Source organism: Labeo rohita, chromosome 16, assembly GCF_022985175.1.
Source record: "Labeo rohita strain BAU-BD-2019 chromosome 16, IGBB_LRoh.1.0, whole genome shotgun sequence".
Lineage (NCBI taxonomy): Eukaryota > Metazoa > Chordata > Actinopteri > Cypriniformes > Cyprinidae > Labeo > Labeo rohita.
In genome coordinates this window covers 1,481,133-1,498,538 of record NC_066884.1, presented here as the reverse complement: position 1 = coordinate 1,498,538, position 17,406 = coordinate 1,481,133, and the positions used below count along the sequence as shown (strand labels likewise).

The following is a 17,406-nucleotide window of genomic DNA, read 5'->3' as shown; positions in this document are numbered from 1 at the left end:
TAGCAAAAATTAATAAAATAAAATAAAAAAATAAAATAAAATAAAATAACAACCACACTGTAAAAAATAAATATTGGTATTTGTTACTTTAATTTCTTATTTCTGATCTGACTCATAAAAAAATATGTTTTAAAATGAGGAAAATAAAAGTAATTGCTATTAATTCATAAAAATAAAGTATCAACTACACTGTAAAAAACAAAGAAAGAAAAAAAAGGAATTATTTGTACCTGATCTGACCCTTAAGAAAATTAAAAACTAAAATTAGGAAAATAAAAACTATTTGCAAAAATTTATAAAAGATACATTAAAATAAAATGACAACCACACTATAAAAAAATAATGGCATTTGTTACTTTTTATTAATTATTTCTGATCTGACTCTTCAAAAAAATTGACATTTTAAAACTAGGAAAATAAAAGTATTTGGAAATTATTACTATAATTATTATTCCTTCCTGATCTGACCCTTAAGAAAATTACAAACTAAAATGAAGAAAATAAAAACAATTTGCAAAAATAAAATAAAATAAAATAAAATAACAACCACACTGTAAAAAAAACTAAATAATGGCATTTGTTACTTTCATTACTTATTTCTAATCTGACTCTTTAAAAAAATGATATTTTAAAATGAGGAAAATAAAAGTAATTTCCATTAAATTATAAACAATAAAGTAACAACCACACTGTTAAAGTTAATACTGGCATTTGTTACTAAAATCATTTCTACCTGATCTGACATACAAAAAAATGACACACTAAAATTAGGAAAATAAAATAGGTTTCTATTAATGAATGAAAATAAAGTAATAAATAAAAAAAGAATTATTTATACCCGATGACACACTAAAATAAGGATAAAAAGTAATTCATATTAATTAATACAAATAAAATACCAAAGCCTTTGTAAAAAGTAAATATTGGCATTTGTTACTAAAATTAACTATTTCTACTTGACTCTTATAAAACATTTATTAATGTAATTTATTTTATCTTCAATCAGTCCTAAAATAATAATAATAAAAAAAAACGGCAATATAGAGATTTTTAGAAGTTTTTTTTTTTTTTTTGCTTATGCTTATTACATAAAAGGCATAAAATGACTAAATAAAAATCTTTTAAATAAATGTTTTATTAGATGCCGTCTTGTATGCGCTGCATGTAACTGATGCAATTAGTATAACCAGAATGTCTTTATTAAAATGATTCTACTTTTTTTTTGAAAAGCCTGCAAGATAATGAATATAATGTAAATGCATAACCAGCTTGTTTTTATTTTAATAAAGTGGAGTTGTTTTGATGTTTTTAAGATTTAAAAAGAAAAAAATGTATTTTTATTTGTTTAAAACGTTTGCAAATATCATATTGAATGTTTTGTTCTGCTGTTGTTGTTTTCAAGCTCACGACTATAGTTATAGAGAAACAAACATTCAGATGCAAGCATGAGGAGATGAAAAGTAAAAGACGAGTCCTCTCACCTCCTCCATGCATTTGACAGAGATACGGAAAACGCCAGACGTTCCCGAGTCCCACAGCATAAGACACACACGCCAGGACAAACTGCATGGGACTGTCCCAGGACGGACGGGCTTCTTTACTCATAATGATGATGATAATAATGTCCTTTAACTCGATCAGAAGAGACAAACACAGAGGAGCAGATCAGTCTGCCGTCTAAAACACACAAATCCCAGGAGAGTCTGGGAATATTTCAAAGTCCAGTGTGTAAATGTGGAGTTGAACTTGCAGTGTGAAGTGGGAGTTTTCTAATGAATCCAGAGGGAGGGACGCAGAGTTTAACCAGCTGAATTTACGTAATTCAGGTGAATGTTTGATTGAGACGCTGATTGTAGTGTTTTATCTCCTCAAACATTCATTATCACGTCTTTTATTGCTGAGTCTGTGAAAGAGTCAAGAACATACTGTAAAGATTGGGTTACAGTTAGAAGTTTACTATAGATTTTATTATAATTTTATTCTTATTTCCAGTCACCATACAGTCATTTCTCTTCCAAACATTATTTTAAAGTAACAGTTCAGACAAAAAATGAAAATGAGCTCACCCTCAGGCCATACGAGATGCAGATGAGTTTATTTCTTCATCAGATTTGTAGAAATGTGTCATTCCATCACTGTCTCACCAATGGATGTGAATGGGTGCCGTCAGAATGAGAGTCCAAACAGCTGATAAAAACATCACAATAATCCACAAGTAATCCACACCACTCCAGTACATTAGTTAACATCTTGAGAAGACAAAAGCTGAAACAAATCCATCAAGATGTTTTTATTTATACATATTTAATTGTTTACTTATTTATTATGTATAAGTAAATAATAAACATGAGGTTTAAGTAAATAACAATGACATAAAAAAAATCATAAAACACCACACAAACAAAAAAAAACACTGTGCAAACAACATAAAACACTACACAAACAGCAATAAACACCACAAACAACAAAATGCCATGCAAACAAACACAACACTACACAAACAACAGAAAACACCACAAAACACTAAAAAAAAAAAAAAAAAAAAAACGCTACACAAACAGCACAAAACACTAAACAAACAACATAAATACCACAAAACACCACAAAACACTCTACACAAACAGCAATAAACACCACACAAACAACTTAAAACACTTCACAAAAAACAGCAATAAAAACACCACACAAACAAAAAACACTACACAAACAACATAAAACACCACACACAACAACAACAAAATAAAACACCACACAAAAACACCACATAAACAACAACAAAAAAACCCACACAAACAACAAAATACCATGCAAACAAACACAACACTACACAAACAACATAAAACACCACAAAACACTAAACAAACAAAAAAACACTACACAAACAACATAAAACAACACACAAACAACATAAACACCACAAAACACTACACAAACACCATAAAACACTACACAAACAGCAAAAAACACCACACAAACAACAACAACAACAAAATAAAACACCACAAAAAAACCACCACATAAACAACAACAAAAAAACCCACACAAACAACAAAATACCATGCAAACAAACACAACACTACACAAACAAGATAAAACACCACAAAACACTAAACAAACAAAAAAACACTACACAAACAACATAAAACACACAAACAACATAAACACCACAAAACACTACACAAACACCATAAAACACTACACAAACAGCAAAAAACACCACACAAACAACAACAACAAAATAAAACACCACAAAAAAACCACCACATAAACAACAACAAAAAAACCCACACAAACAACAAAATACCATGCAAACAAACACAACACTACACAAACAAGATAAAACACCACAAAACACTAAACAAACAAAAAAAAACACTACACAAACAACATAAACACCACAAAACACTACACAAACAGCAAAAAACACCACACACAAAAAAACACTGCACAAACAACAAAAAACACCACACAAAAAAAAACACTGCGCAAACAACACAAAACACCACACAAACAACATAAAACACAATGAAAACAACATAAAACACCACACACACAACACACAACAACAACAACAAAATAAAACACCACAAAAAAACAAAAAAACCCCACACAAACAAACACAAAACTTGTGGATTATTGTGATGTTTTTATGTTTGGACTCTCATTCTGACGGCACCCATTCACAGCAGAGGATCCATTGTGAGCAGGTAATGCAAGGACACATTTCTCCAAATCTGATGAAGAAACAAACTCATCTCTTAAACTTGAAATCTTGTATGCATGTGACCAATGAGTTTGTTGGATGCATGTAAAACAAGCATGATGTAACTGCCATGTTATGAACTTAAGTGACATTCACCATCTGTTCAGTCTTTGTCCTCACTAACCTTCATTCATTTACATATTTCCCAGCATCCTCTGTCCCATCACTCACACAAGCCTCAGAAACGGTCTTTTCTAGGTAAATAAACAGCCAGGTGTCGTGACCCCATCCGGGTGACAAAGGTCACGAAGGTCACACACCTCAAACCTGATTTACCTGATTGGGTAGATTTCCTCTAATAATCTACGAATTGACAAAGGCTGTGGATGTTGTGGATGTTGTGCTGAACATCTGACATTGGAAAGCATGTTTTGTTTTCACAGATGTTTGTCCTTAATGACTTTATTAGATCAGACAATACTCAGGCCTGTTTCAGGCTTGTCAAATCGTGAACATATACTAAAGGGAAACACTTCGCCAGTGCAATAGAAGTGTTCAGTGACAGGTGCGTTTCCATTTTGGCGGATCACACAGTGTGAGCGATGTGGAGGGTCACAGCGGGCGACGCAGCTGTATAACTGCATGCAGACTTGTTTTTCCACATGCATCCCACTGGTCGAACACCCAAACGCGTGCATTTGCTCCGGGACTGACCCTCCGATATGCCGTTTATTTGATGTCTCAGCATCTTCACTGCGAGTCCCGCGGTGATGACGCTCAGATCAACGCTTAGAATTATTCTGGAACACACCGAGAAACCATTTCTCTCAACCAGATGGAGGATCCAGCGTGAAGCCGCTCAACGGGAGACGCACAAACATCTCCGGACATAACAAGTACATGAACGCGGGCACTTACCCAACTGGAAAGACCCGGTAAATGTCCTGACAGGCTCTGCTGCCAAACTGCTGTGAGGAAGCGTGACCTTGTGACCTTTGTTAAACAGAATACACTTTTGCATGTCTCTTCACATCAGCTAACTAATTAATGATTGGTTTTCACAGCTGCAATTAAAGGAAGAGTTCAGGCAAAACTGAAAATGTGCTCACCCTCAGGCAGTCCAAGATTAGGATGAGTTTGTTTCTTCATCACTTGCTCACCAATGGATCCTCTGCAGTGAATGGGTGCTGTCAGAATGAGAGTCCAAACAGCTGGATTCATGACTCTAAATGAATCTGGAAACTAAACCAGTTCTCTATGCAAACTGAAATCACAAGAGAGACCCTGAAGTGAAATTTTGCATGCATTTCACAGATTTGATGCCTAATAAATTTACTTACTAGCTCAATGCATAAACTTAGACACACACGGACAAAGCAACTATTCACAGAAGGCATTCTAAAGAAAAAAATTACAGCTTAAAATCCATGCATATCAATTTATTTACAATGCAAAACTGATCAAATCTTGTTTATATTCTGGTAACCGTTTATTAAGTGCTTTGAGTGTGACTAACACTGCCATCTATTGGCATTACAACTCAGAGTGCATGTGCAAATGATCATAAAAAATGAATGCGTTTCAGATTTTTTAACAAAAAACGGCATGCTTTAATAAGTGAAATTAACGTTTATTAACATTTGCTCAGTTGGGGACCAATAAAACTGTTTATCTTCTCTTCAGAAGTGTTGCAACCTTACAGGTAATTAGTGAGATATGCAATCATTTGACAAAAATACGAAAATGTAATGCACAATACAAGAAATTTAATATATCACAAAAAAAAAAAAAAAAAAAATTAGTAAATTCACAATTAATTAAAAAGAAATGCCAAGTAACAGAACTAAACATGAAATTTTAAGTAGACAAAAGTTACAAAAGTATTTTTGTAAACATAACCAAAAATTCATATAATTATTTATTATTATTAATAATAAGTTAATTATATATATATATATATATATATATATATATATATATATATATATATATATATATATATATATATATATAATTATTTATTTATTTATTTATTTATTTTTTGACTAAGCATTTTCTACAAAATTACTAAAAATGCATGTTTAGTAATCTTAGTGTCTACATTCATTCATGTTACAATTATGCATGCAACTTTTATAAAACCTGTTGTCTTTCTGAATTGCAGATCTGGTTTATTGAAACCCCTGATTCAATGTCTGTGTGTGATCTATATGTAGACGTGTGAATGAATCAAATTAACATTGACACATTCGCACTTCAACAAATGCATTTCACCCGTCAGGGGGTCTGATGAGATCAAAAGGGCGGGACGGGATCCTCCCCCAGTCCAAAGGTCCCACTCCAGCCATCTCTCCTTCCACACAGAACCAGCTGAACCCTGAAACGAACAACATGTCCTCCTGCCTGAGCCTCGTCATCAGCCTCACGCTGCTCGCCGTTGGATTCAACCTCCTGAGTTCAGCAGGTGAGTGATGAAACTAAGCATTTTCTCATCTCTAGTAGATTATCAACATTTATGGATCATCTCGAATCACATTTTTTAATTATTTGAGCTTAATTATTTTTTATATTACTTGTATAATCAGCTGAAATGCAATAAAAAGAATTTAAAATTAAACCTGAACACAGAGGATGCATTAGTCTTTAGCAAAATCAGCACAATACAGTGCAGTATATAGCCTTGCTCATGCAATGCTTTTAGCATTTAACATCATTACAGTCAGTGGCTGGTTGCATAAGCTGCTTAGACTAGTCATTATTAATCTAATTTTTTTTTTTCTGAAAAACTGTTAAAACAAGGGGTGTCCAATCCTGCTACTGGAGGGCCACTCTCCTGTGGATTTTAGCTCCAACCCCAATGAAACACACCTGAACCAGCTAATCAAGGTCTTAACAGGCATACTAAAAAACGTTCAGGCAGATGTGCTGAGGCAAGCTGGAGCTAAATTCAGCAGGACAGTGGACCTCCAGGATCGAGTTTGAACACCGCTGGGTAAAACGTTGATGTGAAATCATAGATTGTTCTAATTTAAATTTAAAAATCTGAATACAACTAAAACTAGTGACCATGTTATTCAGATGCATTTCATGTTCCTATTCCAAATGTCTTAATATAATATATTGTCTCAGATATGTAGACTGCTTTACTTTAGGGTAAAGGTTATTCCTGCTGCTTCCACTAGAGGGCCGGTTGGGTGAGTTCTTGCTGATAGGGGTTAGGGTCAGATGAATGCAGGTGGGCTGAACGGCGGTTTGGCACACAATGGATTTGCATGAGAATGGAGCGCTGCTGAAAGTTCCACTAACAGAGGTGTTTTCCATCTCATTCGCTCTGCCTCTGAGCCCCGCTGACCTGATTCCTCACAAATCTGTCCCGCTTACATTTCCTCACCCTGTCCCTCCTCTTCCTCATCCTCATCCTCATCCTTATCCTCGTCCTCCTAGTCCCTCTGCCCTCTGAAGACTCAATGATGGACAACATCACCGACCACCAGAACGGATCCACATTCCTGTACTTCGCTTACGGCAGTAACCTGCTGAAGGAGAGACTGCAGCTGAAGAACCCGTCAGCAACTGTGTACTGTGTGGCCAAACTCAAGGTATCTGTCTCTCTCTCTCTCTCTCTATCTGTCCATCCGTCCGTCCGTCCGTCCGTCATCCATCCAACTATCATTCTATCTATTGTTCTATCTATAGTATCTATCTATTAATCTTTCTATCAATCTTTCTATCCATCCATCTATCGTTCTCTTTATATTGTTCTATCTATCTATCTATCTATCCATCTATCTCTATCTATAGTATCTATCTATCCATCTATCGTTCGTATCTGTCTATCAATCTATCTATCCATCCATCATTATATCTATCTATCCACCTTTCCATCCATCTATCTTTCTATCGTTCTATCAGTTTATCTATCTGTCTATCCATCCATCCTTCTTTCTATAGTATCTATCTATCCATCTATCTATCGATCTATCGCTCTATCTGTCTATCTATAGTATCTATCCATATTTCTATCCATCTATCGTTCTATCATTCTCTGTCTATCTATCTATCCATCCATTTATCGTTCTATCTATCCATCTTTCTATGCATCTATCTTTCTATCATTCTATCCATCCATCGTTTTTTCTATAGTATCTATCTATCCATCTATCTATCCATCCATCGTTCTATCTATAGTATCTATCTATCCATCTATCGTTCTATCTGTCTATCTATCCATCTATCCATCCATCCATCGTTATATCTATCTGTAGTATTAATCCATCTTTCTATCCATCTATCGTTCTATCATTCTTTATCTATCTGTCTATCCATCATTCTATCTATAGTATCTATCTATCCATCTTTCTATCCATCCATCTATCCATCGTTCTATCCATCCATCTATCTATCGTTCTATCCATCTATCTTTCTATCATTCTATCGTCTATCTTTCTATCATTCTGTCTATCTATCTATCTATCCATCCATCCATCTATCTATAGTATCTATCTATCCATCTTTCTATCCATCTATCTTTCTATCATTCTATCCATCGTTCATTCTATAGTATCATCCATCCATCTTTCTATCCATCTATCGTTCTATCTCTCTATCGTTCTATCATTCTATCTGTCTATCTATCTGTCCATCCATCCATCGTTCTTTCTAAAGTATCTATCTTTCCATGTTTCTATCTATCCATCTTTCTATCCATCTATCTATCATTGTATCTATCTATACAGATATTCTATCCATCCATCTATCTATAGTATCTATCCATCTTTCTATCCATCTGTTGTTCTATCCAGATATTCTATCCATCTATTGTTTTATTTATAGTTCTGTCTGTCTGTTGTTCTATCTATCATCTATCTATCCATCTTTCTATCATCTATCGTTCTATCCGTCTACCCATCTATGCATCCATCTATCGTTCTATCCATCTGTCTATCATTCTATCTATCTATCTATGACACTGTCCATTTATCTATCCATCTGTTCATTTATCCAACTATCATACTGTCCATCTTTTCTGTCATCTTTCATCTGTCTGTCTATCATCCACTCGACTGTTTATCCATCATCCATCCATCCTTCAATCCGTACATCCATCCATCCATCTATTCAACTGTTTATCCATCTGTTTCTCTGTCTATCCATTCATCCATCCATTACAGTTTTTCTCAATTGCTTTGGCACATTTTTTAAAACAGTCTTAACACTCTCTAAACTGTGAGTGCAAATGTCACAACTGTTTGCAGGAACTTCAGAACTTTATTGCATGTCTGCAAATGTAGTTACTCACCCATTCATGCTTCAAAACCTAGTTATCGTGTCAGTAATTTGGCCAAGGCCACCAAAATATAAAGTATTTTTGTCATTGTGTGAGCCATGCTGGTCTAAATGTTTAGTTGTTTTTTCAGCATGACAGTCAACCATGGAAATTAAGGTTTTATACAAACATCTCATATTCGTTGAGAAGAGTCAATAGTATGTAGAAAAAAAAGAAGTATATGAACAGTTGTATTTATACAGTGGATTTATTTTTGTACGAATGTATTACATGTAAAGTGAAAGTACATTTCAAATTTCTTATGTTACCACAAATACACAAAAATAACAAATAACATCCATGAAAAAAAAAATATTCTTGGTGGACATCCTGTCGCTCTTGTTGGTCAGGTCAAAGATTTTCATCAACATCACATCTGATGTTTTCCATTGCTGTGCACCGGGAAAAAACTCCTTGAATGCCGCACCCGTCCCCTGCAACGATCAGCTGTGATGTCCTCACATGGCATCCAACAGAGACATCTGATCTTGTGGTCTATGATCATATACTTTCCACCTCCATGCTGAAAAAAACTCTTCTGTTGGATTTAGGAATGGAGAGTATGGTGGAAGAACTCCACTGTTTCCTTTCAGGCAAATGTGGTCTAACTAAATTCTCTAATCAGGTCTCTGTAAAGTGTGTTTATGAAAGGCCAGGAGAAGTTGGGTATTACAGGGCCCAATGTGTGGAATATGTGTGCTCACACTATTCTCTGAATTGGCAGCACACATTGTAATATTGGCCCCACGTTGGCCTGGTGTGTCAGCTTTGGCTCGGTGTCCAGTGAGATTGCGACCACGTCTCCGGCCTTTGGACAGATCGAACCCGGCCTCGTACACAAAAACAAGAATGTGGGTTGTTTCATGTCCTTCTAATTCCATGATTCTCTACGAAGAAACACAGAAACAAAATAAAGTTTATTTTTAGTCTAGAGTTTCAGTAAATGTTTCTCTTTTTATAGGCTTCTAAAACTTCAAGTAACACAGGCATCTTAGAAGTACAATAAAACTCACTAAGTGCACACCAATAGTTTCACTATTCCTCTCAAATGGCACCTTGTAGAGTTCATAGTCATTTGATGTCTTTTCAAAACTCTGTCTGTGGTGGAAATGCTGACAGAATTTATATTTGCGAAGACATTAATAAGTTGGCTTGTTCTACTATTTAAGATTATTATTCTTCTTCTTCTGAGCCAAATTTCGGTATCTGTCTCCTCCTAGAGCTTTCAAGCTAGAACCACCAAACTCAGTCCAGACCTTCAGACTGGTCTGACTCGGTGTGCTGTATCTTTTCAGACTGATCCGGCTTACAGTTTTCGTAAACCAGACTATCAAATCCACCAAAAATCCCATAGACTTACATTGACGGAATGTTCAAATGAGCAACACCCTTCAACACAATCAAGCTTCCCTTCTATGTACTATTTCTAATCAATTTAGACTCATTTAAGCTTCCACTCTAATATTTCTAATCGGTCTAGCTATCTAAATCATGCTAGCAACATGCTAATCATGCTACAAACATACTAGTAACTTGCTAATCAAGCTAACAACATGCTAGTAACTTGCTAATCATGATAGAAACATGCTAGCAACATGCTAGTAACATGCTAATCATGTTAAAAAAATTCTAGTAACATGCTAATCATGCTAACAACATGCTAATAACTTGCTAATCATGATAAAAATGTTAACAACATGCTAGTAACATGTTAATCATGTTAACAACATGCTAATAACTTGCTAATCATGATAGAAACATGCTAGCAACATGCTAGCAACTTTGCTAATCTTGTTAACAACATGTTAGTAACATGCTAATCATGCTAACAACATGTTAGTAACACGGTAATCATGCTTGCAGCATGCTAATCATGTTAGAAACATGCTAGCAACATGTTAGTAACATGCTAATCGTTAACAACATGCTAGTAACATGCTAATCATGTTAGAAACATGCTAGCAACATGCTAGTAGCATGCTACTCATGCTAGCAACATGACAATCATGTTAACAACATGTTAGTAATATGCTAATCATGCTAGAAACATGTTAACAACAAGCTAGTAACATGTTAGCCATGTTAGAAACATGCTAGTTACATGCTAATCATGCACGAAACATGCTATCAACATGTTAATCAGGCTAGCAACATGCTAGTAACTTGCTAATCTTGCTAACAACATGCTAACAACATGTTAGTAATATGCTAATTGTGTTAGCAACATGCTAATAACATGCTAATCATGTTAGAATCATGCTAGCAACATGCTAGTAACATGCTACTCATGCTAGCAACATGCCAATCATGTTAACAACATGTTAGTAATATGCTAATCATGCTAGAAACATGTTAACAAGAAGCTAGTAACATGTTAGCCATGTTAGAAAAATGCTAGTTACATGCTAATCATGCACGAAACATGCTATCAACATGCTAATCAGGCTAGAAACATGCTAGTAACTTGTTAATCATGCTAACAACATTCTAGTAACTTGCAAATTATGCTAACAACATGCTAATCATGCTAACAACATTGTAATCAGCCTATAAAAATACAAGCAACAAGCTAATCATGCTAAAACATGTTAACAACATGTTAAATCATGTAAGCAATGCTGCTTCAAACTTTCAGGCTAGGCTTTCTCAAGCCAACTTAAAGTTTGTTCTCAAACTTTACTCATCTAGTTGTCATTTATGATTGCACTTTGGATCTCTCTTAGCCTGATGGAATTGTTGGCTATGACCATGTTGCAGATTTCATGTTCTTGCTGATGGTTAAATACTGCTGCTCTGCCACCAGCGCAGGGTTGTTGTGCGGTTCTATAGAATGTACAGATAGACTTGCATTTACCTTTACAATATTGTTGTTTATAAAAATGCTTTACATACTGTAAAACAAAGAAATAAATACATATTTACCTGTTTTTCCTACGAAAGGTTTGGAGTTGATGACACTGTGGACCTGTTTACATTAGGCTGTACTCTTTGACCAGTCTCTTCCATTGTGAAACCACGATTTATGACATGATCCACAAGTGTGGCTCTGATTTCATCAGAGACTCTGACTCTTCTATTTCCACCTCTTCCTCTAACACCTCCACCACGTATTACTACACGGCTTCCGTTTGCTCTTCCACGAGCATGTTGCTGCAGTTCAGGGTTGTGAAAGTCCTCCATTCTCAAAAAATGTTACAGCAGTGATTGTGCTGTGGGCAATCTACATATATATGCTCCCAAACTCAGTTGGTTAAATGGTTGAATGGTTGATTCAAATTGGATTGCAATTAGAGGTCATTTGCCAATTTAGCAGACATTACAAACAATGTCAGATATTTATGGAATATACATGCATGTATACCAATTTTTTTTATAATTGAATGAATTGTTTTGAATGTGATGGCTTACACAATAAAAAATGATTGAGAAGTTCTGAAGTGTTTGACAGTTTAAGTGAGAATCGACTCATCAGACAGTTGTACTTCCTGTTTGCACACGTGCCAAAGCATTTGCAATTTGCTCAAATCAATAAGAAATTCCAATCTGATGTGAACAAGAAGCGAATTGTTCAGAGATCTGAACTTATTGAGCCAAAGCAATTGAGAAAAACTGTAATCATTAATCTGTCCATCCATCTATCCAACTGTTTATCCATCCACCCATCAGTTAATCCGCTCATTCATCCAACCATTTATCCATCCATCTATTCATCCATCCTTCAATCTAACCATCTGATTGATTATTTTTCCATCCATCCATCCATCCATCCATTTATCCAATCATCCATCTATCCATCCTTTATCCATCAATCTTTCCATGCATCCAACTGTTTATCCATCCATCCATGCATCCATTATCCATCTATCATCCATTTATCCATTCATATATTCAACTCCATCTGTTTATCTGTCTATCCATTCTTTAATCATTCATTCATCCATTTATCTATTCATCCATCCATCCAACTGTTTTTCCACCCATCTATCCATCTGTTAATCCACTCATTCAACCAACCATTTATCCATCCATCCGTTTATTCATCCATTTATCCAATCATCCATCCATCGATCTCTCCATGCATCTAACTGTTTATCCATCCGTCCATCCATCCGTTTATTCATCCATCCATTAATCCATGCATCCGATTGTTTATTTATCCATCCATCCGTCCATCCATCCATTTATCCAATCATCCATCCATCGATCTCTCCATGCATCTAACTGTTTATCCATCCGTCCATCCATCCGTTTATTCATCCATCCATTAATCCATGCATCCGATTGTTTATTTATCCATCCATCCGTTTATTCATCCATTTATCCAATCATCCATCCATCGATCTCTCCATGCATCTAACTGTTTACCCATTCGTCCATCCATCCGTCATGCATCTATCCATCCATATATTCAACTCCATCCGTTTATCCGTCTATCCATTCATTAATCATTCATCTATCCATCCATCTATCCAACTGTTTTTCCATCCATCCATCTATGTTAATCCGCTCATTCATCCAACCATTTATCCATCCATCCATCCATCCGTTTATTCATCCATCCATCAATCTATGCATCGTCCGTCCATCCATCCCTTTATCCAATCATCCATCCTTTCAGCTATCCATTCATCCAACTGTTTATCCATCCATCCATCCATTTATCCAATCATACATCTATCCAACCTTTACGCATCCATCTATCCATCTATTTATCCATGCATCCATCCGTTTATCTGTCCATCCATCCATCCATCAATCCCATCATCCATTCATCTATTCATCCTTTATTCATCCATCCATGATTCCAACTGTTTATTTATCCATCCATCCATCCTTCCTTTTATCTATCAATCATCCATCTATCCAACCTTTACGCATCCATCTATCCATCTGTTTATCCATCTATCCATCCATCTGTTTATCTGTCCCTCCGTCCATCTGTTTATCCAATCATCCATCCTTCCATCCTTCCATCCGTTTATCTATCTGTCCATCCATCCATCCATCCATCAGTCCGTCCGTCCATCCATCTATCCACCTATCCTTTTATCCATGCATCCAACCGTTTATCCATCAATCACCCATCTATCGAACCTTTATGCATCCACTCATCCATCCATTAATCTGTCTATCCATCTGCCCTTTTATCATCCATCCATCCATCAATCATCCATCCATCTATCCATTTATCCATGCATCCAACTGTTTATCCATCAATCATCCATTTATCGAACCTTTATGCATCCATCCATCCATCCATCAATCATCATCTAACCATCTATCCATCTCTGTATCTCTGTATCTCTGTAACTGACTCATCATCCTCCCCAGGACTATAAACTGGTCTTCGGGAATCATAAAGGACTAGCGAGTCAGCGGTGGCACGGCGGTGTTGCGACCATCGAGCACAGCCTGGGTGACGAGGTGTGGGGCGTCGTGTGGAGGATGAACATGTCGGACCTCGACTCCCTGGACAGGTAGATGCTTTCAGACCCAAACACACACACATATAAATACAAATCAGATATCTTCAAGTAGAAATGTCACTTATACCTGATTATCAGTAGTGATGAAGCTCCTCACATGTGCTGTATGTTCCTCTGCAGTCAGGAGAATGTGAAAATGGGCACCTACAGCCCAGTGGAAGTGAACGTCTCCACCAGCGTCCAGGACTTCAGCTGTCGGACGTACATCATGAACAGCTGCATTTATGCGCCACCTTCACCGCAGTATCTACAGGTACAGCCTCCTGCGTGCTTTAACAAGACACAAAATACAGCTTTAATCAGAACTTCAGCTTTGTTCAGATGAGTGGTTCACATCTCTTTCAAAAGGGCCTCAAGATGAGTTTAAATGATTTAAAATAAGACTAAACAAGCATTAAAATAAGCTAAAAATGAGATATTTCTTTTTTTAATTCATCCCATCAACAAGAAAAATCAGCATTGCCATGGCCTAGACATAACAAGATATATAAGGAAACATAAAAAATATTTATTTATTTATAAAAATGTATTATTTCTTGAAGTCATGGAAATTAATAAAGTTTTACATGCTAATTATAATAAACATTCTTGTTATTTCTAAAAAATTAAATATTTTAGAGCTTGGCATAACTGTAATAATATTTTTACTAGTGCTCTCTAATTGATTAATCGCATCCAAAATAAAAGTTTGTGGTTACATAATATATGTGTACTGTGTATATTTTTTATGTATATATATATATTAAATACACACATATACATGTATATATTTAAGAAATATTTATGTGTGTGTATGCATTTCATATATTTCTTAATATATACATGCATGTGTGTGTATTTATTATATATACACATTAAAAAAAAAAAACATAGTACACATTATGTAAACACAAACTTTTATTTTGGATGCAATTAATCATGAATAATTTACAGCACACATTTTTACTTAAAATTTCTGCTAAATGGAGTCATTTCATTCTTTGTGCATTTTAATGCATTTTATAAATACACATTCTTTTATTTATTTTTAAAAAAATATTTTTATTTACAATTTCAAGCAAATAAAATATTTTAGAGCTTGGCAATAACAAGAATATTTTACACTTTTTGACCAAATTTTGACCAAACGGAAATGAACAGAAACGTGCACTTTTATGCATTTTATCAATATACATTATTGTAGTTGTTAAAAAAAAAAAAAAAGAAAGAAAAATATTTTTTTAGTTACCATTTCTTGCAAATAAAATATTTTAGAGCTTGGCAAAAACAAGAATAATATTTTTCACTCACAATTTTGACCAAATGGAAATTAATGGAAATGTATACTTCTGTGTGCACTTTTATGCATTTTATAAATATATATTATTGTAGTTATTTAAAAAAGAAAAAAAAAAATTTTTGTTACAATTTCTTGCAAATAAATTATTTTAGAGCTTGGCATAACTAGAATATTTTTCACTCAAGAATTTGACCAAATGAAAATGAATGAAAACTTATAATTTTATGTGCACTTTTATGCATTGTATAAATATATATTATTGTAGTTATTTAAAAAATTGTAGTTACAATTTCTGTCAAATAAAATATTTCAGAGCTTGGCAATAACTAGAATAATATTTTTCACCCAAGATTTTGACCAAATGGAAATAAATGGAAACTTACAATTCTGTGTGCACTTTTATAAATGTTATAAATATACAATATTGTAGTTATTTAAAAAAAAAAGATTTTATAGTTACAATTTCTAGCAAATAAAACATTTTGACCAAATGGAAATAAATGGAAACTTATAATTCTGTGTGCACTTTTATGCATTTTATAAATATATATTATTGTAGGTATTTAAAAAAAAAAAAAAAAAAAAAAAAGCCAAGTTATGCCAAGCTCTAAAATATTTTATTTGCTTCTAATAACAGAAGTAAAAAACAAAAAGTACATAAAGAAGCACAAAAACACACAAAAGCAATGTCATATGATATTAAATTAAATGGTTATTCATTAACAATCACTTCCTCCATTTGGTTGTGAAATGTTTCCAATCACTGATTCACTGAGTTGAACTCTGATCGCTTCAACTTGTGAACGAGCCATTAAGACTATTTTTGTGAACTGGAACTGATTAACTGAAAGATCTGATACAATTACCGTATGCACATTTATGAATCGAGATGAGCTTTAGATAACCCAGTGAACCCAATTCTGTTTTCCCAGCATCTATTGTGCGTCAACAATAGAAACACATGCTTCTCTAAACGGAGTAATCTGATATCATTCTTCAAAACAGAATGCGTTTGTTATCTGTGCTGCTGGCCAAAGGACAATGTTGTGATGTTTTTCTGGCGTTTGCTCCGGCTCGCTTTGTACGAGACAATAGAGCACCGCCAGCAACTGGGTCAGTGATACAACAAAAACACATCAAACCGAAGCATCCGGAATATGCACTATAATTTTCATAATACAGGAGTCTCTGCCACAAAATAACTTCTATGTTAAATGGTGTCCATGCATTTGTTTACACTTCAAGTACCTTGTGTGTTTCAGGTTATTGTGATGGGCGCGAAGCAGAACGGTCTGCCGGAGGACTATCAGGAGAAACTCAGGTCTATCGAAACCAACAAATACGAGGGACCTCTGTCTGTGATGGAAGAACTGATGAAAGCTTTTAAAAAAAACAGAGAACGGACAGAAGAGATTCAGTCTGATGATTAGCGTCGGATTCTCCTCTTAAATGGTGTTTGTGTGCACTCTTATCTGTAGTCTACAGAATGTACACCACAGCACAATGCTAATAGACGGGTTAGTTCAGTTGTTTTTTTAAGCAGAGGGGAAGAATGTGCAGTATTTGTAACGTACGGTAGCAAAACAGTTGCATAAAGTATTTTTTGCTGGCA

The 17,406-nt window shown here is 34.8% G+C and overlaps 2 protein-coding genes across 3 annotated transcripts in view; one reads left to right on the top strand and one right to left on the bottom strand.

The window, feature by feature from the left end:
• The window catches only part of LOC127178539 (sodium- and chloride-dependent transporter XTRP3), an 87,937-nt gene extending 86,155 nt beyond the window's left edge, over positions 1–1,782 (bottom strand). For both annotated transcript variants that reach the window (XR_007829410.1, XM_051131477.1), the window contains exon 1: positions 1,482–1,782. Coding sequence is in view for 1 of the 2 variants with exons in the window: in XM_051131477.1 (XP_050987434.1) it covers positions 1,482–1,605 (124 nt within the window). In the remaining variant the exon portion in view is untranslated. The remainder of the gene's footprint in view (positions 1–1,481) is intronic.
• A 4,195-nt stretch (positions 1,783–5,977) lies between these two features.
• ggctb (gamma-glutamylcyclotransferase b) lies at positions 5,978–17,406 on the top strand. The gene is made up of 5 exons (XM_051131486.1): positions 5,978–6,167; positions 7,148–7,302; positions 14,361–14,506; positions 14,636–14,768; positions 17,057–17,406. The coding sequence occupies exons 1-5, from the start codon at positions 5,993–5,995 to the stop codon at positions 17,222–17,224; spliced, it is 777 nt and encodes a 258-aa protein (XP_050987443.1). The 5' UTR covers positions 5,978–5,992; the 3' UTR covers positions 17,225–17,406.

What these genes read in the sequence shown, in the direction of transcription:
- ggctb (XM_051131486.1), top strand. Translation starts at nt 5,993, where the DNA reads ATGAGATCAAAAGGGCGGGACGGGATCCTCCCCCAGTCCAAAGGTCCC. An exon ending in CAACCTCCTGAGTTCAGCAG is followed by an intron (nt 6,168 to 7,147) that starts GTGAGTGATGAA and finishes TCGTCCTCCTAG; the next exon opens with TCCCTCTGCCCTCTGAAGAC. An exon ending in CTTCACCGCAGTATCTACAG is followed by an intron (nt 14,769 to 17,056) that starts GTACAGCCTCCT and finishes TGTGTGTTTCAG; the next exon opens with GTTATTGTGATGGGCGCGAA.